The 26,571-nt window shown below is 47.3% G+C and overlaps 1 protein-coding gene across 3 annotated transcripts; it reads left to right on the top strand.

The window, feature by feature from the left end:
* The first annotated feature begins 5,976 nt into the window (after positions 1-5,976).
* LOC310669294 (glutamine synthetase-like) lies at positions 5,977-23,671 on the top strand. 3 transcript variants are annotated; one of them, XM_083423144.1, is made up of 7 exons: positions 5,977-6,195; positions 14,663-14,837; positions 17,039-17,200; positions 17,322-17,468; positions 20,335-20,462; positions 20,924-21,123; positions 22,827-23,671. In XM_083423144.1, the coding sequence occupies exons 2-7, from the start codon at positions 14,672-14,674 to the stop codon at positions 23,176-23,178; spliced, it is 1,155 nt and encodes a 384-aa protein (XP_083279270.1). In that variant the 5' UTR covers positions 5,977-6,195; positions 14,663-14,671; the 3' UTR covers positions 23,179-23,671. The 3 variants fall into 3 exon arrangements, with proteins under 3 accessions (XP_083279270.1, XP_083279269.1, XP_083279271.1); XM_083423143.1 differs by lacking the exon at positions 5,977-6,195 and adding an exon at positions 8,721-8,876; XM_083423145.1 differs by lacking the exon at positions 5,977-6,195 and adding an exon at positions 11,055-11,111.
* Positions 23,672-26,571: the final 2,900 nt, after the last annotated feature.

Genomic DNA, 26,571 nt, shown 5'->3' with positions numbered 1-26,571 from the left:
TCAACCTCGGCCCTCCAGATGTTTTGAGACTACAATTCCCAGCATCCCTGACCACTGGTCCTGCTAGCTAGGGATCATGGGAGTTGTAGGCCAAAAACATCTGGAGGGCCGAGGTTGAGGAAGCCTGGCCTAAATATCAGCTAGAGGTGGTCCAAAGGCCCTCCAGGGTCTCAAGAATATGGGAGTATTTCTCATCACCTGCCACCTGATCATAACAACATAAGAAGAGTCCTGCTGGATCAGGCCAGTGGCCCATATAGGCCAGCATCCTGTTATCTCAGAGATCAACTAGATGCCTCTTTGGAAGTCTGCAGAGATGCGGGCGGCGCTGTGGTCTAAACCACAGAGCCTAGGACTTGTCGATCAGAAGGTTGGCGGTTCGAATCCCCACGACAGGGTGAGCTCTCGTTGCTTGGTCCCAGCTCCAGCCAACCTAGCAGTTTGAAAGCACGTCAAAGTGCAAGTAGATAAATAGGTACCGCTCCGGCGGGAAGGTAAACGACATTTCTTTCTTTCTTTCTTTTTAATTTTTTTATTAAAGATTTTCTTGTTTTACAGAAGTATGTGTCATGTCTCTCATAATTTTTCCATGTAACATTTTTACAAATCAGTTTCCTTTGTTGAGGGTAAACGACGTTTTTATGCGCTGCTTTGGTTTCAACAGAAGTGGCTTAGTCATGCTGGCCACATGACCTGAAAAAACTGTCTATGGAGAAATGTCGGCTCCCTCGGCCAGGAAAACGAGATGAGCGCCACAACCCCAGAGTTGTTCGCAACTGGACTTAACTGTCAGGGGTCTTTTACCTTTACCTTTTTTTGTAAGTCTGTAAACAGAACCTGAACACAACAGCACTCTGCACTCACTCAAGTAGGGCATGGAGCAGGCCCAGAGACAGCTGTGGCCTGGGAAGAAGGGGTGTTGCCCGGGGAGATTACTGATGGCTGGACCACAAGACCAGAGCCTCAGGATCACCGTCCCTGGTCTACAATGACCTAATGATACAATGGCCTTCCTCCTCTTTCAGTTGCAGAGAGCCTCAAGCAATGTCACTATACTCCTTAGTCTGATAAATGTTGGTGCTATTCACATTCTTATCTCGGATGAGCAATGCTTCATTGTATAAAGGCCTGCAGCTGAATGTGTGAACGAACTCCGTTTAAAAAAGAGTAAGTGCAACATCTGGACTTGTGTCTGCAATTCCTTATTCAGCCTTGATGCAAATTCAGCATGATGAGTTATAAACAGGACTGTATGAGTCACCCCATACAAACAGAAAAAGGAAGTCTAACATCAGTGACCACTACATCAATAAGGCCACTGATGCATGGGCAAAAAGGAGGGCATTCATTTGCATAAAATATTCATATGCTAATTAAGGTCATGTCCACACCACACATTTAAAGTATAGCAATCACACATTTAAGGCTGTTCCCCCCCAAAAAAAATATATCCTGGGAACTGTAGTTTGTTAAGCCTGCAGTGCACTGTAGCTCTGGGGGGAAAACTGCATTTCCCAAGATGCTTTGGGGGAAGTAATGTGCCTTAGATGTGCTTCAAATGTATGGTGTGGATCTGATAGAAGCACATTTAGAAATTATTACTACAATTGAAATACATCTCAAGCTAACGGGAAAGACGTCTGAACAGGTAACATGTGTGCCTGCTCAGTTTGCTGTTGAGCTGCTCATGAATGATGGGCAACTTCCCTACTGTTGTTTTTCTAAGAACATTTAAACTAGACTAGGACCAGGCTTCAAATAGAGCAAGGATGGAGACTCCAACTCCCAGCAGCCAGAGGCCAGCAGGGCTGACAACCAGCAATGGTGGGATCTGGAGTCTAGCAACATATGGAGGACCACCATAAACCTGGGAGAATAGTTGAGCAGCTTCAAAGAAAACAAAAGGGAAGGGCTCAGGGACAGGGCATCTGCATTGCATGCAGATGGTTCCTGGTTCAATCCCTGGCATCTTCAGGTAGGTCCAGCAGAGGCTCTGTGCCTGAAATCCCAGAGAACTTGCTGTCACTCTGTGTCAACAATACTGAGCTAGATGGTCTGACTCAGCAGAAGGCAGGTCCTGGTGTTCCTAAATGAGGCTGGCGACTAGTTGTCTCCAGACTGAGGTCACTCTCTGCAACCTCCTCGCAAAAACACAACAAAGGGCTTTCAAGAACACCCCTCGATACGAAGCCCCCTTTGGATTCTTATCAATCTCTGCAAACCAGACCAGCCATTAACTGCCAAGCAAACAAACCAATTCATTTTCATATTTGATCTGAACAGCATGAGCACACAGACACACATGCACACACACCCTCACCCAGTTCTGAAATCCTTTCTCCTAAAAAGGAGAAGCCTAGGACAACCGGGCCTTTTGCAAAGGGGGAGGGGGGAAGCGAGGTTGTCTTTCCTCTGACAAGGTCCTTTTTCAAGATTTAATCTGTCTGACCTTTTGCCAAGAGGAGGGAACACGTTTGTTTCAGTTCTGGCTCCACCAGCATGTCTCTCCATGCGACCTTGGGACCAGTGCCTTGAGCCACACTTTGCTCACTTGCTCCGCTTTCAAGTGTAATATTTGCTGTACCTGCCTGGCCACAGCACCACTGAGCTCAATTCATTCCATGTTGAGATCGCTGGGCAAGACAATTTATTTTACATGCTTATGCTCTCTGCTTTTCCCCTTTTGCAGCACAAATCCTCAGTACCAGTGGTACCTCGGGTTACATACGCTTCAGGTTACATATGCTTCATGTTACATACACTTCAGGTTACAGACTCCTCTAACCCAGAAATATTACCTCAGGTTAAGAACTTTGCTTCAGGATGAGAACAGAAATCGTGCAGCAGCGGCACAGCGGCAGCAAGAGGCCCATTAGCTAAAGTGGTACTTCAGGTTAAGAACAGTCTCAGGTTAAGAACAGACCTCTGGAACGAATTAAGTTCTTAACCTGAGGTACCACTGTAGAAGTAAGTCTCAGTGAGCTCAAGGGGACTTAAAGGTAAAGGTAAAGGGACCCCTGACAGTTAGGTTCAGTCATGGACAACTCTGGGGTTGCGGCACTCATCTCGCTTTACAGGTCGAGGGAGCCGGCGTTTGTCCACAGACAGTTTTTCCGGGTCATGTGGCCAGCATGACTAAGCTGCTTCTGGCGAAACCAGAGCAGCGCACAGAAACGCCGTTTCCCTTCCCGCCGGATCGGTACCTATTTATCTACTTGCACTGGTGTGCTTTCAAACTGCTAGGTTGGCAGGAGTTGGGACTGAGCAATGGGAGCTAACCCCGTCGTGGGGATTCAAACTGCCAACCTTCTGATCAGCAAGCCGAAGAATCTCAGTGGTTTAGACCACAGCACCACCCGCATCCCATCCAAGGGGACTTAACCACCAGTAAATATGTATAGCCTTAAACCATGTCCACACCACACATTTAAAGCACATTTAAAACTGGGAAATTATATTTTGTTGTGGGTGCTGGGAATTGTAGCTTTGTGAGCGGGTGAACTACAGTCCCCAATATTTTTTAGGGAAAACCATGGGCTTTAACTGTATGGTGTGGAGCCACATTTACAGAACCATGATTTCTCTAATTATAGCAGATGATTTCAAACAGCTGGTTGCCTTATGCCTTGTTGAATAAATAGGTGCCTGAACTCACCATGAATGCTTCCCTTGTTCTCTATAAGGACAATGGCGCACACCTGAGAGATGCCAGAACTGAGTTCTGGTGAGTTCCGGCTGGAAAAAAGCCCTGTCCTTATCACCCTTTACTTTCTGTGGTGTATGTGTATGTGTGGTTGTTACGTGTTTCAGTACATATGTGCTTCAGTGACTAAGGCAGGGAGATGCAGGGAAACAGACAAGTCAAGATAGCAACGTTTCTGGTTCAGTGGTTTCCATGTTGTGTTCAACCACAGAGATAAAATGCATGTGCTGGGACTCCAGGTGAGCTAAGGACCAATGGGCTCTGAACAGTATGAGGATGTCCTTTGTGGTTTGATTTTTATTTTAGGCCTCTGACGTTACAGAGGTGAAAACAGAACTTCGGGCATTTTATCCTCCATCCCCCTCTGAAAAAGATTTTGGTTCTAATGATACAAAACAGCTGCAGCAGCACTGATAGAACACCAAATATTTCCTAAGTACCGTGCCTATTGTTGTTGTTTAGTCGTTTAGTTATATATGATATATACGATATCTTTATTGTCATTGTCCCATACAGAACAATGAAATTGAAAAACTACATAAAACATTCAAAACCCCCCAAAAACGCTGAAACCCCATTTTAAAATACACTACTATACTATACTATACTATACTATACTATACTATACTATAAACCCCTAAAAACTCTGAAACCCCATTTTAAAATACAATATACTATACTATAAAATACACTATACTATAGAGACCCCTTATGCTGCGTTTAGAACCAGAATTGCATTTGCGTAGAAACTGTTTCTCAGACGGCTAGTCGTGGCCTTTATAACCCCATACCTTCTTCCAGAAGGCAGAAGCTGAAAGAGATCATTCCCGGGGTGTGTACTATCCTGCACTATCTCTGCCGCTTTCTTATGGCACCTGGCAGCATAGATTTGATCCAAGGTGGAAAGAGTGCACCCAATTATTCTCTCTGCAGTCTTTACAACCCTGGATAGCATTGTTTTTTCCCTGGCCGTGCAGCTCCCAAACCACACACACAGACCATAAGTTAATACACTCTCCACAGTGCAATGGTAAAACGCCATCAACAGGTCCTTTGAGAGATTGTTTTTCCGGAGGATTCTCAGAAAATATAACCTCTGCTGTGCTCTCTTCATCAGGTGTTTGCTGTTGTGTCCGACTCTTCGTGACTCCATGGACCAGAGCACGCCAGGCACTCCTGTCTTCCACTGCCTCCTGCAGTTTGGTCAAACACCATGCCTATAGTTAAAGATTAACACAGCCCCTTCACCTACACTCACAATCTAGCTGCTGCTGGTATAGTGGTTACCTAACACGCAGTGTTCGAAACTCCCATTGTACTAGGCGCATTTTGCGACAGGGAATTTAATTAGTGCGAGCAGTTTCTGAGCTCTGGGCACAGTACTGCGCTTAAGATTTCAGATTAAAACTGCAGCGTGGAAGGAAAAGAGGACCTTTTTCTGCCTCCCCACTTCCAGCTGCTCTCTGAAGCCTGGAGAAGAGACCCTCCTGAGAATACTGGGGGGCGGGGGTAGGCAGAAGAAGGTCTAGACCATGTGAAAAATGAACATAATATTTTGGCTGCAGTTCATTCATTTTCAGCTTTGTGTTCTTGTTACAAAAAAGCGCACCTAGACATTCTGTTGTTGTGCCTGTGCCCTAGGTTTAAGGTGCCATGTAGCTCCTAGCTTTCATATCTCAGTTTCTAACACTGCTCACAAGATTGTTGTGAGGATAAAAGGAACTCTGTGTGCCACTTTGAGCTGCTTGCAGGAAAAGACAGGATACAAATTAAGTAAGTAAGTAAATGTAAATAAATTGCAGTTGTCTTCAACTTTTTCAGGCCTGAGGTCGATCTTTAACCCAAATATATATTTGAGATCCCATTTCTTAATCCTGCCCACTTTTCTTGATGGTGATAGTGCTGCAATGGTAACTCATTTTGGATCGGGCCACAACCCAGCCATGGATCCTGAACCAGCAGTTGAAGACCAATGATCTATTACATACAACACAAAAAGAAAAAGGATTGGGGAGAGGAGAGGAGAGGAGAGGAAACACAAGCATCAAGAGTAGCTGCTCCATCTCTGGCTAATGGATTGGGGCAAAGTTGGCCTCCCCTAACCATGACAGTGTTTCTAGGAAGCAGAAAGTGGCCTGGACAGTGGTGGCAGAGAACATACCATGCCTCCAGACCTTTTTATTTATTATGGTCATTATTACTCCTGGTGTCTCAGCTCCAGCTGTTAAAGGGATCAGATTGTTACTTCCCAGGCTGCCTCTAGACCCCAGAGCCAGGAAGCAAACCTTTTATGACATCATGGCTTTCCTGCCCTCCTCCCTCTAGTTTCCCCCACTCTGTCTCCACCTGAACCACACACCTGGAGAAGGAAACTCACCTGGGCACCCTAGTGCCACCCAACAGCCATCATGAGGGAAGCTGATCAAATCCTGGTTGATTGACTTACTTGTTAAGCAGGGAACCACCTCTTTCATCAGACACAATGAAATCAGGTCAGTAGAGTAATGCAGTCCCTGGGGACTAGTTCCTACAGTAGAAGACTATACATCCAAGCTGCTGGGTTTCTATAACATAATGTATGAATGAGCAGAAATTGTGTGTCCTATAGGTCAGGAGAGGGGAACCTTTTTTTTCTGATAAGGGCCAAACTCCCCTTACAGACTCCTTTGGAGGCCATAACCAGAGCACAAAGTGCATGGACCCAGAAACAGAACAGGGTGGAGCCAAGAACAGAAATAGCCAGGGCACCCCCTCCTGTCTCTTTCTGCTACCCCTTTCCCCCATTCTCCTCACCACAACCAGCTGCATGACATCAGGCCACAAGTTGCCCATTCTATGATTTCTGCTCTAAGCACACACACATCAGGGAGTCAGGATTGGCTGATGCTGCTTGTCAGGTGTGTACACTCCTCAGCACATCCTCAACTAACCAGCTACTTTCAGGTGGAGTGGATAATTCTGGCCCATGGCCCATTGGCTTCCGTACCATTGCGGTGTTTTGTGGGAGGGGGAGATTTTTGCCTTTGATGTCAGGTGGCCAAACTTATTTACCTGCTCTTTCATTAAGCTACCTAGGCCCTGCCATCATCATCTAAGGCCCTTTTCCATATACATCTTCAGAAGGAGGTGCAGAGGGTGGCAATGGAAGAGAAGAAGAGGCCTTTTCCGTGGGGTCTTCCTATCTGCAGTACACTCTCCCCGGAGTCCAACCTTAGTTAGTATTTAGACACAAGACTAATATATTCCACTTTGGTATTTAACTTAGATCACACTGCAGGGTGATTTATGCCATTTGTGGTGCTCATCTTTTACTGGGGTGCAGGTGGGGTGGAGAGTAGGATTCGTACCTTATATTCATTTTGGATGAGCACCTCTATTCATTTTGGTTCTGTTCTCTTGTCAAAAGAACATAAGAAGAGTGGATCAGGCCAATGATCCATCTAGTCTGGGATGCTGTTATCATGGTGGCCAACCAGGTGCCTATTGGAAGCCTGCAAGCTGGAAGTGAGCTCAACGGCACTCTGCCCACCTGTGACCCCCAGAAACTGGTATTTGGAGGTATAATGCTACTGACAGTGAAGCTAGAATATAGACTTGTGCTCCATGAGTATGTCCAACCCTCTAAGTTTGGTGGCCGCCACATGAAAAAGTATTTTTTCCTCTTTGGGCAAGAGTCTTCCAACACTCAGCGTCACTGGATGTTCACATACTATTATGAGAGAGGCATAAAAACTTTTCTCTATCCCCTCTCTCGGGATGCGAGTGGTGCTGTGGTCTAAACCACAGAGCCTAGGAGTTGCTGATCCGAAGGTCGGCGATTCGAATCCCCACGACGGGGTGAGCTCCTGTTGCTCGGTCCCAGCTCCTGCCAACCTAGCAGTTCGAAAGCACGCCAGTGCAAGTAGATGAATAGGTACCGCTCCAGCAGGAAAGTAAACAGCGTTTCCATGCGCTGCTCTGGGTCGCTAGAAGTGGTTTAGTCATGCTGGCCACATGACCCGGAAGCTGTACACCAGCTCCCTCGGTCAATAAAGCGAGATGAGTGCTGCAACCCCAGAGTCGGTCACGACTGGACCTAATGGTCAGGGGTCCCTTTACCTTTACCTACTCTCTCCATGCCGTACATCAGTGCTTCCCAATTAGCTAAGTACTGTGAACCCTCTGTTTTTCAAAAGCCAAACCATGGACCCTCTACATTTGAAAATTTTGATTATCTCTATGGTAGTTTTTGTTACGTGAATGGAACCCCTGGGTGGATTATGCGGACCCTCTGGGATCCACGGACCACCAATCAGCAACCACTGCCATGGATTACTTTGCAGACTCCTATAATGTCTAACTCTTTCTTGCCCTATCTCTAAACTAAAAGGGCTCAAAAGCTGCAGCCTTCATTTCGGCTGCCCATTTCTTGAATCTTTTCCAACCCTACAATATGTTTTCCCCTCACTGTCCTAAGGATTTGTTTAAAAACATACGGCTGTATCCAACTAAGTTTTACTCAGTCAGCCTATTGAAATCAATGTACCTAGGTTAGTCGGTGGGTCTACTCTGTGCAGGACTAGCATTGGCTACAGCTTGGGGGAAGAGTCAGGCTGGATCAGGCAAAAGGCTTCACTCTTCCAGCATCCTGTTCTCACAGTGGCCAAAAATATACCTTTGCCTGTTGTTTGAGGACTTGGCAGAGACCAGGGTTCAAACTCCCCTCCTCAAGGAGGCTCACAGGGTAAACTGGGGCCAGTCACTGCCTTACAGGCTTGTCGGGACAATTGGAGAAATCACGTGCGCCACCTTGAGGTCCTTTGGAGGAAAGGCGAGCGATAACCGCAACGAATAAATATTAATAATAATAATTAGAAAGTACTGGCGATTCCCACCAACTGGCATTGAGGCTCGCGCACAAAGCCTCTGACACTAGCAGTAACCAACCTGCGTCTTTGCCGCTGATAGCCTTCGCCCATGAAAACAGTATTTCCAGCGCCGCACCCACACTGGTTTGGGGGCGCCCGCCCTCTTCCCCGCCCCTCGCTCCTCCTCCGGCCTCTGGTCCGCAGGGGGCGGCTATAAGAAAGGCCGGCAGAAGCCGGCAAAGGTGCAGCTGCTCCGCGAAGCTTGTGGGTTGGGATCGCGCTTCTGAAACCATCCGAGCGCGCCAGAGACGCCCCCACAGCCGGAGGTAAGTGCGCCGCCATCGGGCAGGCGTCCCCGTGCGCTCCCGCCGCGTTCCCCGCAACCCCCTTCCGAAAAGCGCCGCGACTCGGAAGTCAAGTCCCGAAGTGAATCCGTATATCGTTTCCGAGTAAAGCCTCGCGGGCGCCGCAGCCCCAGAGCCGCGTTCCGCCGGATGGAAAGGTTAATCGGGCTGTAAAGGAGATAAGATCGGGGTTCTCCTTTTTAGAGGGGCTTCTTCTATTTCTCGCCTACCCATCTCTGCGTCGAGGTTACGCGCGCGCGCGCTCGCACCGGGCTCGACCCACTTCCTAGGGGTTGAAATGCACGGTTTTCGCCCAACTTCTGATCCACGAGGGCTCTTGGCGTGGTTAGTTGATTTCTTCCGAGTAGCTCCCACTGAAATCGCTTGGGGCGCCCCCGCGTAAAAAGCAACCAGGGGGTTGCCGTTCAACAAGACTTTTGCTTTTGTGTCCAGCCAAGTTCTTCTCGCGCTTGAAGTTGCAGTTCTCGGGAATGTAGGCGAAAATCGCGCCGGCATTTTCTGCAGCTTCGTGGCGCTTCCTTTTCAAAAGGAAGCTGACCGTGAAAAACTCAAAACGTATTTAACGTATTTACACTTACTGGTGTTATTAGTGGTTGTATTGGCCCTTTAGTGGGTTTCATGAGGGGGCATGCTTTTTAAAAAGAATAAAATTAAAAAAAAACTTATTAGTTTACAAAAGTACTGTACATGGATTGTCTCATTTTTCAAGGTGTTTTCTACAGATAAATTACATTTGTGGAGAGACATTAGTGTTATATGCAGTTTAAGGTTGGAGAAGAAAAGGGGTGTGAGAGGAGGGGGTGGTAAAACCTATATTATTTCACTCAGTGTTATGTGTGGGGTTTTTGTGTCAGTGACCCCTGGGTAGGGTCCCTGTCTATTTTCTTGTTATATTTCCTTGGTAGTGAGAGGTTGCAGGGGACACGTTTTGTAAGTCACTCAGGCATCTTGTGAAAAGCTATGAATTAATGAAATTAATCATAACAGCAGTGAGTGAGATTTTGAATTCAGTAAGACTCTTTTATCAGGCTGGCTGTTGATTTTTAAAAAGAGTTGTTAAAAATTTATTCATAGTTTCTTTAAAATATTACCTGGGATATAGGTGGCACTGTGGTCTAAACCACTGAGCCTCTGGGGCTTGCTGGTTCCTGCTCCTGCCAACTTAGCATACAAAAAAGTGCAAGTAGATAAATAGGTACCACTCCAGCGGGAAGGTAAACGGCATTTCTGTGCACTCTGTCTTCCATCAAGGTGTGCTGTTGCACCAGAATCTGTATTTAATGCATATTTAAAACTTAATGTAGAACAATGGAATAAAATCACCACTTAAATGAGTGTTTTAAAAAAATTATACAAACTAAATTCCACCACCTCATCAACACAAACTGTTAGCCTATTTGAATGCCTCTGGGAATAGGTTTTAAGTGCTGGGAAAGAGAAAAGCCGAATGAATAACCATTGAATACAAAAGATAAATTGCTCTTTAAATACCGTTTTGAAAATATGTAAAAATTAATCAACACCTGATTTCCCTGGAGAGAGTGGTAAGCAATTCTACCATCATGAAAATGATATTGTGGGTTGTATAAAATGTCAATATTAACTCAGAATTGACTTGTTGTAATGAATGGACGCAACAAACTTAGATACCACTCCATCTCTGCTAATTTTTAAAGCGTAGAATCTTTTGTTACTATTATTTAGTTATGATTGATTTATTTAGCTTTGTATACAGTCCTATATCTGTAGATTTCGGGACAGTTGACAACATTAATTTGCAATATAAAAAACACAAAATACTGTACATAATAAATATTGAAACAAAAACAACCCAGCAATCCCCCTTTTATAGGGTTGCAAAGAAAGGCCTCTCTCACACACCCCAAAGCCAACAACTTTAAAACATGACCATAAATACGGTAAATTACAAATATTTTGAAAACTTTGTATAAGCTGCCCAAGAACAGGGTGAATGATAGATAAATTGAAATAGCTAATCATCAAGAAGAGCCTGACTGCTGGGTTGAACAAAAGGCCCCTCTAGTCCAGCTTCTTGTTCTCAGATGCCCCAATAGGAAGCCTGCAATTAGGCCCCAAGCCAACAGCAACTCCCCCCCCACACTCGTGACTTCCAGCAGCTGCTACACAGAGGCACATAAGGAGTGCAAAGAAGTCTTGCTGTTTTCTGCTGCACAGGTGAAGCAAGGGACCCCTCAAGGAAAAGAGACCTGTAGCTCCTGAATTACTTTTATTACATTTTCTCAGAATGCTAGAACACTAGAAGGGAAATGGCTTTGTTGCTTGGAGTGTTGGAAGAAGCCCAGAGAGAGAGCCTCCACTACAGTGGTACCTCGGGTTAAGAACTTAATTTGTTCTGGAGGTCCGTTCTTAATCTGAAACAGTTCTTAACCTGAGGTACCACTTTAGCTAATGGGGGCCACTGCGCCACCGCTGCACGAATTCTGTTCTCATCCTGAGGTAAAGTTCTTAATCCAAAGTATTATTTCAGGGTTAGCGGAGTCTGTAACCTGAAGCGTCTGTAACCTGAGGTACCACTCTACAGTGGTACCTGGGGTTACATATGCTTCAGGTTACATACACTTCAGGTTACAGACTCCACTAACCCAGAAATATTACCTCAGTTTAAGAACTTTGCTTCAGGATGAGAACAGAAATTGTGCTCCGGCGGCGTGGCAGCAGCAGGAGACCCCATTAGCTAAAGTGGTGCTTCAGGTTAAGAACAGTTTCAGGTTAAGTACGGACCTCCGGAACGAATTAAGTACTTAACCTGAGGCACCACTGTACTGCCTTGTCTGCCTCAAGGCGCTGGAATGATTGTGCAAAGGGCAGAAAGCCTCAAAGGCTGACCTTAAGGCACTGGTTTAGTCTGTGGGGGTGCAGTTGGTTTTTAAGGTAACAAGAGTCCTAAATTATTTACATTCAGGATTATGGCATCTTGGATGTAGTTGGATGATAGTTCTCTTCACCCCTGACCATTTGCCATTTTGTCCGGTGGTGGTGGGAGTTGGAGCCCAACGGGGGGGGGGGCACAGTTTCCCCATTCAAATTTTCAGCCTTAAAAGTCCCCATCATTTCTGTTTAATGGATGGAGGAGGGGGCAGGGAGAGAAGTCAATGGGCGTGAATTTTTTGCCATGCCCCATAAAAAAAAAAATCTTCATCTTTCACCTCCTCCGTTGTCTTAACATTTAAACTGAAGAATCATTCTGTTAGTCTCAATATGTTATTTGCCTGTTTTGGAACATAAGTTCAGTTGGCCCTAAGATATATATTTTGCCCAGAGGTGAAAAGAAGATGTAGTAGCAACCAAGTAAGAGTGGCTAATTAAATTAATGGATTGTGCTGAAATGGCAAGGGTAATGGGTGTAATAGGAAACCAAGAAGGGGGGGGGGAGTTATTAAAGATGGGGGGGGGGAATTGTGGAATATTGGATAAATTCGTGGATGCAAATAAGTTCATTAACAGGGTTAATGTAAAACAAGTTAAACATATTACTAAGAGAAACTAAAGAATAATTTAAAGATGGAGTAATGTGGAAAATAGGGACGCAGGTAGCACTGTGGTCTAAACCACAGAGCCTAAGGTTTGCTGTTCAGAAGGTTGGCGGTTCGAATCCCCGTGACGGGGTGAGCTCCCGTTGCTCGGTCCCTGCTCCTGCCAACCTAGCAATTTGAAAGCACCTCAAAGTGCAAGTAGATAAATAGGTACCACTCCAGCGGGAAGGTAAACGGCGTTTCCGTGCGCTGCTCTGGTTCGCCAGAAGCCGCTTAGTCACGCTGGCCACATGACCCGGAAGCTGTACGCCAGCTCCCTCGGCCAATAAAGTGAGATGAGCGCCGCAACCCCAGAGTCTGCCACGACTGGACCTAATGGTCAGGGGTCCCTTTACCTTTAACATGGAAAAAGTATAAAAAGTAAAACTAAAAAGAAATCACAAAGGGGAGGGGAGGGAAGGGAAGCCGGACGTGTGTGCAGTATTAGAAATGTATGTGATTTGTCTTTTTGTAAGTTGTATGTCTGTAAATTTTTGAAAACCCAAGAAAATTTAGATTGAAAAAAAGAAAGATATTTGCCTAGTGTCACCTTAAGGTGAGCTCTGCTTCTTCCTCCAGCATTGAACTGGCCTACAAATTCCAGTGTTTGTTTTCCCACTTCCTTGCTGGGTGTTAGCTTAGTGGCTGTTGGCAAGTTCCTGTTTCTCCCCTGATACTTTGCTAGCAGGATCTCTACTGACGCTAAAGGAGAAAAAACTTTAGGCTGAAAACTTGTTTAGGAAGCCAAACCAATACTTTAACAAGCATAGCTGCCACCTTCCCCCAGTGCGTTTTAGTGCAGGGATGCAGACTTATTTCTTGTTTATCCATTTTAATGCAGCGGCATCAGCTTCCCCCCTCTTTACAATCTCCAGGTGCCAATCCAGGGATGGAAGGAACCTGTAACCCTCCATAGGTTGTTGGACGACAACTCACATTGTCCCTCACTATTGTTCATGCTGGGTGGGCCACTGGCGGGATTTGGCACCCAAGATCTGGAGGGTCAGAGGTCTCCCCCCCCCCCCATGCAGCTGAAACTGTGGATACTTCCATTGTTTAATTTTAAAAATTAAAATTCTGTGTGCATGCAGAATGCAGTTGTGGAAACATTTTGATATTAATGCTTATTAGCACTATGTGGAATTTCATGAGTAAATGGGGAAGGGGTTTTGGGGAGGAAAGAGATGGGGGGACCCTCCCAGGAAGAATCTGTTATATAATTCTCCTTCCAAAAGTTACCAGCTTGTATTAACCCAATCTTCAGCCACTGTAAAAATGGACCTGTCTGGTATCTCTTTCATTGTCTCCCCTGCCCACAAATCAATCTTGCATTGCCCTAGAGCAGGCTAGCTAGTAGGTGTGGGGTTGATTCACAGCAGATAACTCCTTCTCAGCTGTGAGATGTTTGAGATAACAATCCTATTCATTCCACCTCTGATCTGAGCCCCTGCAGCCGCACTCTTATGTCTGGGGTGTGGTTAATCCAATCATACTAAACACCTCCTCCAAAGCTTCTAGCTCCTTCACCTCTTTCAGGGACAGCTGCTGAAGTTCCAATTGCTTAATGGGAGTGAGGCTGGGAAAAGAGATGTTGAGGGGAAGAGACCAGTTGTGCAAGTTTGGTGGTGCTTTCATTTGCCTAGGAATACAGGGAGCTGCCTCATACAGACGGTTGGTCCATCTAGCTCAGTATTGTCCACTATAAGGTAAAGGGACCCCTGACCATTAGGTCCAGTTGTGACCGACTCTGGGGTTGCAGCGCTCATCTTGTTTTATTGGCCGAGGGAGCCGGCGTACAGCTTCCGGGTCATGTGGCCAGCATGACTAAGCCGCTTCTGGCAAACCAGAGCAGCGCACTGGAAACGCCGTTTACCTTCCCACTGGAGCAGTACCTATTTATCTACTTGCACTGGCGTGCTTTCAAACTGCTAGGTTGGCAGGAGCTGGGACCGAGCAACAGGAGCTCACCCCGTCGCGGTGATTCGAACCGCCGACCTTCTGATCAGCAAGCCCTAGGCTCTGTGGTTTAACCCACAGTGCCACCCACATCCCTCTTGTTCACTATAAACAAGCCTTATTATTGCTTCATTCACCTAGCAGCGCAAGGAAGGTTTGGTCATTTACCCCAGCTCTGAAACTCACACACAGAGTTTGAAGGGGATCTAAAACGTCTTTCCTTCCTCTCCTCCCTAGGTTGCCACCATGTCTGTGTCACACAGTTCCAAGCTGAACAAGGTGGTCAGGGACCAGTACATGAAGCTGCCCTTGGGGGACAAGGTGCTGGTCACATACATCTGGATCGATGGAACTGGCGAAGGCCTTCGCTGTAAAACCAGAACACTGAGCCAGGAACCAAAGACCATTGAAGGTAAGGCTGGGCGGCGATTGCCCTCATCCTCTCTTGCAGGGGCAAGGAACCTTTTCTTTCAGTTCCCCTCTGGAGAACCTTCCAGGAGGCCACATGCAAGTGGCAGGAGGAGCCAGGGGCACAAGTGGGCAGAGCTTTGGGTGTTACATGTCACCTCTGTAGTGCAGGCTAGTTTCTGCACAGCAAAGGGCAAGGACGCATCCCACCCAGGCAAAAACACTCAGGGACTGGTGCAAAGCAGAGCCAGTAGGAAGTGTGGTTTGGAGAGTCCCAAGGGCCAGATAGAAAGGCTTTGAGGGCCACATTCAACCTCTGGGCCTGAGGTTCCCTTATTCCTACTCTCTTTGGTGGCTCTGCTTGTGGTTAAAAGTTCCAACACCTTGTGCAGTGTGGCTTCCTCTGTTCTCGCTACCTGTTTACACTCCAGCTTTGGATCTGTCGACTCCCAGCGTAGTCTCACCCAAGTAGCAATCTAGTGTTAGGAGCTAGAAACTTGCAGAATCCTTTCTAAACAGGCAGGTCCCCAGACACCTGGCTTAATTATTATGATTATTTTCTACTTTTGCTTCCTGAAATGTTTGCCAATGTAATTGGAAGCGACTTTTTACTTCCTTTTGGGGATTCTCAACTGCAGGCTGGGCGGCAGTTAATGTGGATGCCACTTGGCCTATGCAAATGCTTAGCGACAGGTACATGAATGAACCTGCCAGGCTTTGATTACAGGGAGTGGAAGAAGCAGGGCTGGGTTCCTTTTGATGCCCTCTTGTGCATCTTAAGGGGAGTTGTCTGTTAGGCTTTTTTACAGGGAAATGTCACCCCAAGGTGAATAACCCATTCAATCAATCATGTGTGAGGAACCTCTAGACTGCAGGCTTAATGAGGCCTACCAGTCCTCATATATTTGGCCAGGTCTCATCCACCTGACGTCATAGGAACATATGAGATTTATTTGTAGTGTATCAAGGCACTGGTTAATGTAGTTCAGGTTTTTTTTACACTGATTTGCAGCAGCTCGTCAGAACATTCCCAGGCGTTCCTAGACGTCCCAGGAATGGAACCTGGGGCCTTCTGTGTGCAAGACAGATGTTCAACCTTCCCTCTGATGCCTGAAGTGTGGAAAGGCTGCTGAGTTGGCCCAAAATGGGCTCCTAAAGTGCCACTGAACTGCTGATCATCAGAACTTCAGGTCACAGAGTGTGGGTCTTTTCAAGCCCCTTCCGAAGCACGATGCTTAGAAGATCAGATGATCAGCTGATTTTTCAGGGCTCCGGAGTACAAGGCAGGGCTCTTTACAGGCCCCTTGCAAAGTGACTTATGCTGTGCTGTCAGATTTGGACCACAGCAGGTAGGGGAGACAAGGCTCTGTCTTGCTGGCCAGGTCCCGTTTTCCCAGCCAATGGTCTGGACTGAACCGAAAAAGCTGCCTAATGCCACATACTGTTTGCTGTGCACTGGGAATGTGTTGCATCTTTTACTGCAGCAGCACCGCCTCTCTGGAACTCCCTGCCTCTTGTTATTATGCAGGGTGCCTTTAATGTGTTGTTCTTGGAACCTACTAAAAACTGGTCAGCTTGCTTAGGTCAGGCTCCCCAGACATCTAAATTTATTATTAAGCATAAATGTGTTTAAAAACAGCTGCTGGTTTTATTTACATTTTGATAACTGTTTCTGCTTTTCTGTTGGAAAATAGTTTTTCTGTTTTTTAGTATTTTTTTATTCACTTAAGTGTATTTTCTTTTTGTTCTATGCAAACCACTTAGGGGTTTTAGTTTATGTATATATAAACTGCCCACTCCAAGGAGTTGATTAATTAATAAGTTAGTTAGTTAAATAAATGCAGGATCTGTCTATGACCACTGGTCCTGTTAGCTAGGGATGATGGGAGTTGTAGTCCGAAAACATATGGAGGGCTGAGTTTGCCTATGCCTGGTCTATGGGTTCACCTGGCTGAGTATTATTGCTGCTCGCTGGAAGCGACTCTCCTGGATATTTCCACACCTGGGGCAAAAGCAGGGTGTCTCCCCTTGTCCTACCTGGAGATGCCAGGGATTGAACCTGGGTTCTTCTGCATGGAAAGCAGGTGCTCTACCTCTGAGCTATGGCCCTTATTCTCACCAAGGATTTTTCCTTGGCCAGCCTCCAATAGGTCTGGATTCAGTGGAGTGACACCTAAAACACCTTTATTTCAATCCCTCCTGCAGATCTCCCAGAATGGAACTTTGACGGATCCAGCACAGGCCAGTCTGAAGGCTCCAACAGCGACATGTTCTTGATCCCCGTTAAGATATTCAGAGATCCTTTTACCCTTGACCCCAACAAGCTTGTCTTATGCGAGGTTCTGAAGTACAACCGGAAGCGGGCAGGTGAGGCCTTATTCAGTGTTCCGTGTCCTCCAAGTTGCACAACCAATAATAGCCTTTGCACACCTGCAAACCTGGGACTTGAAGCAAAATTTCGTGTTGACATAACTTTTCTTCCTTGCAGAAACCAATCTGAGGAGCAGCTGCAAGATAATCATGGACATGGTCAAAGAGAGTCAGCCTTGGTTTGGGATGGAGCAAGAATACACTTTGCTGGGTGTCGATGGGCACCCATATGGCTGGCCCAAGAATGGTTTTCCAGGCCCACAAGGTAAGAAGAATAAGGCTTTCAGCTGAAATGGATGGGTGCAGGTAGGGGTATGAAAGGACGTGCCTTCTGGCTGGCACCATATCAGACATACCGCAAAATTCTTTGGCTTTAATGTTGTATTACATATATACTGCAAGAATGAGCGGCATCCTGTAAAGGGACCCCTGACCATTAGGTCCAGTCATGATCGGCTCTGGGGTTGCGGCGCTCATCTCGCTTTATTGGCCAAGGGAGCCGGTGTACAGCTTCCGGGTCATGTGGCCAGCATGACTAAGCCGCTTCTGGCAAACCAGAGCAGCGCATGGAAACGCTGTTTACCTTCCCGCCGGAGCGGTACCTATTATCTACTAGCACTTTGACGTGCTTTCGAACTGCTAGGTTGGCAGGAGCAGGGACCGAGCAACGGGAGCTCACCCCGTCACGGGGATTCAAACTGCCGACCTTCTGATCAGCAAGTCCTAGGCTCTGTGATTTAACCCACAGCGCCACCCGCAGCCCTGGGACTACTTGATTAGTTTTTTTGAAGCATCCTGCTCTTCAGTCAAATAAGGCTCCCAAATTTCATTTCACCCTTCCTGCCTTCAGGCCTAACTATCTAAAAGGCATGACACAAAAGTAAAAAGGGATGGGGGGAGGGAGGAGGAAAAAGAACCTTTCATGTGGTTCTTGGCCTAATTTAATTATTATGGTGAGGAGGGAGAAAGGAAGTGGCAGAGCAACAGACAAAAGATATTGCTGAGCTTTGCCAAGCTTGGTGAAAATGCCATTGCAGCAAGAGTAGGGTTTTCTGACGGGGGCCAGGGGAGATCAGTCTTTGAACCTCTGCCTGTTGCTAGCAGGAGAATTCACAAATAGTCCCCTTTCCCCTAAAGGTTTTGGTAGATCTTTGTTATGCCGTAAGTCAAGATGGTTGCCTGTCAAGATCCTATATAACTCTGAGATGAAAAACATTGGTGGTAGTTGACCTGCTTTGCATGCAGAAGGTCTCAAGTTCAGTCCCTGGCATCTACAGGTAGGGGTGGGAAACCGTCCCTGACTCGAAACCTGGAGAGCCGCTTGCAGTCACTGCAGACAATAATAAGCTAAAAAGGTAAAGGTACCCCTGCCCGTACGGGCCAGTCTTGACAGACTCTAGGGTTGTGCGCCCATCTCACTCAAAGAGGCCGGGGGCCAGCACTGTCCGCAGACACTTCCGGGTCACGTGGCCAGCGTGACATCGCTGCTCTGGCAAGCCAGAGCCGCACACGGGAACGCCGTTTACCTTCCCGCCAGTAAGCGGTCCCTATTTATCTACTTGCACCCGGGAGTGCTTTCGAACTGCTAGGTTGGCAGGCGCTGGGACCGAACAGCGGGAGCGCACCCCGCTGCGGGGATTCAAACCGCCGACCTTTCGATCGGCAAGCCCTAGGTGCTGAGGCTTTTACCCACAGCGCCACCCGCGTCCCCTAATAATAAGCTAGATGGACCTAAAATCTAACCTGTAGGAGGCAGCTTCCCATGTTTCTATGTTCCTGCCTTGTGGGACCAGATGCACTGTCCAAGCCTCCCTGGTTTTCTGCTTGCCAGGATGGATGATGGAAGAGTTGTGAGTCAGTTAACACTTGTTGCTTCACCCACTTTTGGCTGCTCCTGCCACTGGCAGGTGGCTCCCACAAGGTTCCTTCAGGAGGGAATGTGGGCGTTGTCTAAGAAATGTTCCCCAACTCTGCTACGAACTGATGGGTCCCTGCTGCTGAGTCACAGATAAGGGCCTCAGAATGCTCATGTGATCAAGTACTGTCTTGCTGATGCAAGCAATACACATACATACATGCGCGCACACACAAACAGATATGCATGCTGCCTTGCAGCTGCCATCTGCGCATTGTGTATCTTGCAAATCATCTGACCTTTCCCTCCCTGACGTTGCTTGCCTGACCGGGCATTGCACAAAAGTTTCCACTCGCTAACCGGTTTGGTTGCGAAATCCTCCTTCATGTGAGGGATTACTGAAAGGTGCATGCCAGGCCCTTTCAGCAAAGAGTGTTCTGCCCTTGCCATGCGCCTTGCAAGCGAGTCTCTGAACTGGGGCAACCAGTGGAGGCTGCTTTGTTAGGGCAAGTAGGGCACTACCATATCAACTTACGCCTGCCCTCAGCCAGCCCCCTCAACATTTTTCTGTCACTGCTTTCCCCCTTCTCAGTGCACCTCCCTTCTTTCTCCCATGCCTTGGCCACTGCTGTTCTGTTGTAGTCTGCCTTTGCTTTTGCTCCACTCCTCCTGCCCTGACTCCACGCAAATCCAGATTGCGACACAGTGCCTCAAATCCTCCAATGGGGGAACCTTACGTTTTTATTATATAGAGATAAGTGGCGGGGCCCCTCTGGCCCTCCATATATTGTCAAACACTTTCTTCCACCAGCCCTGGCCAGCTTGGCCAATGGTCAGGAATGATGGGAGTTGTAGTCCAGAAAATCAAAAGGGCCACAGCTATAAACAGAGGTAAAGTCTGGAGGTGTTACTTGCTATGTCATAAATAAATCTTGGCAAGTGCTGGGACCCAATGCTTTTTTTCTGGAGGTACTCAAGGGTACTCAATACAGCACTTTCTATAACAAATTCATGTTGAGTACTGGCACCTTTTTTTCTTTTTAAAAAGCAAAGGACAGACCTAACATTTTAACAGGTGAAGACTGTGTGTAAGGAAGAGGAGGCAGATCCCAATGGCGGTTTTTCCAACTTAGGGGAGACATTCCCTTGTCCCTGTCTCTCTGCCTTTGTTTCTTATGCAGTTCTTTCCTAAGACGGCACCTCCTGTTGGATATGCACATATCTCCTAACAAAGCAGCAGGCTAATCGTATGTGTCATGTGCTTTTTCTTTCCTAGGACCTTATTATTGTGGCGTTGGGGCCGACAAGGTGTACGGGCGTGACATAGTGGAGACCCATTACAGGGCCTGCATTTATGCCGGTGTGGAGATCTGTGGCACCAATGCTGAAGTCATGCCTTCTCAGGTATGTAGAAAGAGGACTTATGGAGCATCTGTTTTGCATGCAGGAGTCCCAGGTTCAACCCCAATAGCATCTCCAGGTGGGGCTGGGTGAGAAAGGAAGCTGCTGCTGGTCAGTGTAGACAAGACTGAACTAGATGGGCCAGTTGTTTGATTCAGTACAAGACAGTTTCCTGCGTCCCTGTGATGAGGAAGTGTGCATTCCCTGGGTCCCCTTACAGAGGGTGGGAGGAGTGATCAAGAGCTGTATATGCCCACTAAATGTGGCCTGCCAGTTGTGGCTCTTACTACAGCTTATTGCTTCCCCTTATTGCTCTGACTTCCCAGCCTGAAGCTTTGATCTACCACCTGCTCCAGCCCTCTTTTCTTTTACGGGCACCTCTGCCCTGGCAGAGCGTGTTTGACAACCTTGAAGACTAGGAACCTGTTTCATTTTGCACTAACAGCATCTCTTTCTACCTGCAGTGGGAATTCCAGGTGGGGCCTTGCGAAGGTATTGAGATGGGTGACCACCTGTGGATGGCGAGATACATCTTGCATCGGGTCTGCGAAGACTTTGGGGTCATCGCCACTTTGGATCCAAAACCAATAACCGGCAACTGGAATGGCGCTGGGTGCCACACCAATGTCAGCACGAAAGAAACAAGGCAGAAAGGGGGTATCAAGTGAGTGGACTTTCCCTTATAGGGCACTTGAGTGGGTCATTTGAGGATCTGTGGGTGGAGCTGGAGCCCTCCCCAAAACACTGCAGCAATGTTGTCTCCATTTGCTTGCTTAAGTTGTTTGCCTTCTGGCGGTTCCCTCACTGCGAGAAGCCAAGTTACAGGGAACCAGGCAGAGGGCCTTCTCGGTGGTGGCACCCGCCCTGTGGAACGCCCTCCCACCAGATGTCAAAGAGAACAACAACTACCAGACTTTTAGAAGACATCTGAAGGCAGCCCTGTTTAGGGAAGCTTTTAATGTTTGGTGCATTACTGTATTTTAATATTTTGTTGGAAGCCACCGAGAGTGGCTGGGGAAGCCCAGCCAGATGGGTGGGATATAAATAATAAATTATTATTATTAATTATTATTATTATTATTATTATTATCCCAGTGTTTTTGCTGTAGCCCACCTACTCCATTCTTTCCACTTCTGCCATCCTCTCGCTCCCCTTGGGCAGAGAAGATGAGTGGCGACGCCATGCAGAATGCCAGGCCTCTTGGCAAACAGGTGTGGGGGGCATTCTGGAGTATGGCTGAAGTGGTGGGGGAATAGTGGGAGTGCCCAGGAGGTGGCGCTTTCCTATTTTGCCTCGGGTGGCAAGGCGGTACAAGCCACCTCTGGCTGTTTGACTGTCAGGTGTGCTTCTGTATTTGCCAGGCTTGTAGCAAGGGCAGCCTTGGAGGTGGTGATTCCGCTTGCGCCTATATAATGAACAAATGCCAAATTGTGCAAAAGTGTCTGGAGGCTCCTGCTCCTCAAATCGTGTGTAATTTTCCCCATTAAAACTATATTGCAGAGGGAGTACCACCAAGCTTCCAGTGTAAGATTTGGTGCTGTCCCTTTCAGGGGAAATACATAAATTAATGTAATAAAAGATTGCTGTTTGTATTGTAAAAGATTACAATTCAAGTTGCCAAGATCATACATAGTATCAATTCTTTTGACAATATCTACCATTTGTACAATCAAAAATATTCAGAAGCACTAATTTTGGACAGTGATCAGTGGTTTGCTTTTGTAAAATTTATGGTCACTGTCAGAATAGGTTTCCAGAAATCTTCTACCAACATATTCCCATCTTAAAGTTATATACAGTGGTACCTCAGGTTAAGAACTTAATTTGTTCCGGAGGTCCATTCTTAATCTGAAACTGTTCTTAACCTGAGGTACCACTTTAGCTAATGGGGCCTCCTGCTGCTGGCGCGCCACCGCCACACAATTTCTCTTCTCATCCTGAAGCAAAGTTCTTAACCTGAGGTACTATTTCTGGGTTAGCGGAGTCTGTAACCTGAAGCATCTGTAACCCGAGGTACCACTGTATACAAAATCTCTCTCTCTCTTTCTCTCTCTCTCTCTCTCTCTCACACACACACACACACACACACACCTACACCCATTTTGACATTTGCAGAGGAGAGTGTGATGCCGTCTGTTGCATAATTTCAAGACGTTTTCCTGAACGTAAATATTTGTCTTGCTTTTCTAATGTGCTCCATCTGACGCTTGAGTCTGTGATTGTCCTGCTCTCCAGAGACGCACTCTCTCCGCCCTGCCATCACAGTCGCCCCCAATACCTTTTGCTTATTTTTCCTTGGTGCTTATTTTTCCTTGGTGTGCCTGCAGTTCCTCAATGCGTATTTTTTCCCTGCCTCTCCTCTTCAGGTTCATCGAAGCTGCCATAGACAAGCTGAGCAAACGCCACAAGTACCACATCCGCATGTATGACCCTCGCGGGGGCCAGGACAACTCCCGGAGGCTGACGGGCCAACATGAGACCTCCAACATCTTCGAGTTCTCGGCCGGCATTGCCAACCGTGGGGCCAGCATCAGGATCCCCCGCCAAGTTGGGCAGGATGGCTGCGGGTACTTTGAGGACCGCCGCCCCTCTGCCAACTGCGACCCATATGCTGTTACGGAGGCCATTGTGAGGACTATCCTCCTCAATGAGTCCGGGGACGAGCCTGAGGTTTATAGCAATGAGGAGCGGTTGCAGAGTGAGGCCACCAAAGACTAAGCCCCCATGGCCCCCTCACTCCCTAAAGTGTTGTCCCGTAGCAGTTAGTAAATGGCTGACATCTCTGGAACTCCTCGCATCGTGACATGTTGACTTACAGAACATATTTCTATATGTATACATATATATTTTTAGGAGAGAAAAATTATTTTCCTAGTGGGCTTAACGAGTTCCCTGGTTGTTGTTGTTGTTTAGATCATAATGTGGTCTTTTGAAGTAGGGGTGGGGAAAACATGTGGCCCTCCATTCGTTGTTGGACTCTCGTTCCCACCAGCCCCAAGCCAGCAGGGCAAGCGCTCCTGGATGATGGGAATTGTAGTCTAGTGGTATATGAAGGGCCTGCATGCTCCCGAACCTTGCTTTATGGTTGGGCTTGTTTGTTTGTTTAAATTGACTTTGTTAAGTGGGAAGATCAAGTTTTGTATAAATTTGTACACTCCTCCCACCCTTTTTCTGTCTCCACTACAATGAAATAATAAAGTGCAAGATCTTAGCTGCTGTTGGCCCCAGTGTTCATTCGGTTCATGCATCCTTGAGCCAAATCATTTAGAACAACATGCCCCACGATTGCAAAGGTGCAGTCTCCCATTCCCTGGCCTTGCGACCTGAGTGCATTTGCCAGGCTGGAATGTGTCCTTAAAACCTGATCATGCCTGTTGTGTGGGTGGAGGACAGAGGGGTCTCTGAATGTGCGCAGAAGCTAGCCTACAGACATAGGCAAAACAGATTTGTTCTGCCCACTTTTGCCTCTGGCCCCGCCCACCCCTGGCATGTAGCCAGAAAGGGAATGTGTCCCTCAGGCAAAAAACAAAACAGACCCTTCTGTACCCTGTGAAGATGACTGGCAGTCAACAAGTAAGATTGCTCCCACAACCCTGGGAGATGTTAGCATCTCCACCCCCATTGTTCTACCCGGACATTGAGTTCCAGCCCCGAGGGCCTTCTGGCGGTTCCCTCCCTGCGAGAAGCCAAGTTACAGGGAACCAGGCAGAGGGCCTTCTCGGTAGTGGCACTCACCCTGTGGAACGCCCTCCCACCAGATGTCAAAGAGAACAACAACTACCAGACTTATCTGAAGGCAGCCCTGTTTAGGGAAGCTTTTAATGTTTGATGCGTAACTGTATTTTAATATTTTGTTGGAAGCCACCCAGAGTGGCTGGGGAAGCCTAGCCAGATGGGTGGGGTGTAAATAATAAATTATTATTATTATTGTTATATGCTGTGATTGGCCCAGGTCACTCAGTGAACTTCATGGCCAAGTGGGAAGAATTGAACCCAGATCTCCCAGGTCCTAGTCCAACCCCCTAGACCAAGCAGACACCTGCAGTGATGTGCTATGACATTAAGCCTTCGTAGAACAAAGGGTGCTAGAGAATTGGGGGAAAGGGAATAACCGAAAACTCTGCAGGCACCTGATGGGAGTTTGCCAAGGAAGTGAGAGGGCAGTGCTGAGTTTTCAGAAAGACTTGCAAGCCTTGTAAGGAAACTCTACCACCTGTCCTGTCAGCCCATGGGCAGGGGACCAGATGCAGGCCAGCAGATTCCCTGTGGGTGCAGCTACCCACCTGCAATCACCTGACATTACTGTTGCAGCACGTAACCAGTTTTTTACGTTGGCAGCCTGGCTTGAATTCAAAATAACTGGATTCTTACCACATGTAATAAGATTAACATTTGGTCCTGTTAAGGCAATGGTAAAGGGACCCCTGACCATTAGGTCCAGTCACGGATGACTCTGGGGTTGCGGAGCTCATCTCGCTTTACTGGCCAAGGGAGCCGGCGTACAGCTTCCAGGTCATGTGGCCAGCATGACTAAGTCGCTTTCAGCGAACCAGAGCAGCGCATGGAAACGCCGTTTACCTTCCCGCCAGAGCGGTAACTATTTATCTACTTGCACTTTTGTGCTTTCAAACTGCTAGGTTGGCAGGAGCAGGGACCGAGCAACGGGAGCTCACCCCGTCGCAGGGATTCGAACTGCTTACCTTCTGATCGGCAAGTCCTAGGTTCTGTGGTTTAACCCACAGCACCACCCACTGTGGGTTAAACCACAGAGCCTAGGACTTGCTGATCAGAAGGTCAGCGGTGGGTCCTGTTACCTGCCAACAAAAATGGGGGGGGTGTGTGGCTGTGTGTCAGGATTTCCTTGGGTCCAGCAGCTGTCCTGGAATTAGTACACTGTATTGCAGGAGTAGAGAACTTTTTTCCCACCTTTAAGGGCCACATTCCCTTCTGGGTCTTCCATGGGTCCATATGCCAGTGTTGGGCAGAAAGAGGCAAAAGTGGGCAGTTAAGGAGTCTAAGGATATATTCCAGCAAGGCAAAAGCAATCAAGGAATGTGTAAATCATGGCTGAGTAAGGGGTGTGGCCTTTAAAAAGTTCCAAAAGCCAGATGGAAAGACCTGCAGGCTGCATTGTGCCCCCAGGTCTAACTCTTTGCATCCTCAGAAACACTTTTAAAAAAATCCAAATAATAGTTATTGTGCAAGAGTACACCTAGAATAATGGCTTGAGCCAGCTCTGAATTTTCCCTGCTGCCTTTTTAAAAATCTCCCTTCGTCAGAAAACTAGCACTACACAGAATAAGCCATGTGCCAGAATGCTCCCTTTTGGTGGACTAGTTTAGAAGCACTCCAACTGTGGTCCACGAACTTCATCCAGCTCACACTTGGAAAAGTTGCAGAACAAGAGAGAATGTGTTTACTTGGCCTGAGACCTCCTTTCCCTCCCTGGTAACGGAGATATGAAGCTCTTTTGATCAGGGCCAGATTAACAAACAGGTTTAACAAAGCCCTGCCCAGGGGACTCTGATACTCATATTACATTTGCAGGTGAAGTTGACTCATTTGTCTCTTCCAAATGTACCAGGGACTAGGGGCGCCTCTCAACAGCCCAGGCTCAGGCATGTGGTTTTCGGCACAGCAGTCAAAAGGGTATTGGTGGTCCACCAAGACACGTGGCAATTTCCAAGTGGTCCACAGTTCATTAGGGAACTGCTGTGTTGATAGAATATCTTCCTATATTCAAAGAAGTACGGCTGTTGTCACGCTCTGCAGTGTGGCCACCACTAGGTAGTGTGGCCGTACCAACTGCAGCATAAGGAATGGCAGGCAGACCCAGGCAAGGCGTTTAACAGAGTGAGGAAGGCATCTACAGTAAGATTTAACAGCAGGTGCGTCACACAGCAGTTTAGCAAGCTGTTGTGTGAAGAGCTCCATTAAACAAGCCTGCAGAGATGTTGAAGAGGGAAGCTACACAGAGCAATTTAGAAAGTAAGCAGTGTTAGCGAGTGGAGCAAGCAGTCCCTAGCAATATCTTTCTACCTAAGAAATCATATATAAATGACATTCCTTCTCTGCACCTTGAAGGGGTGCAGCCTGTTCTATCACCTCTGG

This window comes from Podarcis tiliguerta, assembly GCF_965153285.1.
Source record: "Podarcis tiliguerta genome assembly, chromosome: Z".
Classification (NCBI taxonomy): Eukaryota; Metazoa; Chordata; class Lepidosauria; order Squamata; family Lacertidae; genus Podarcis; species Podarcis tiliguerta.
This window is presented reverse-complemented; position numbering and strand designations above follow the sequence as displayed.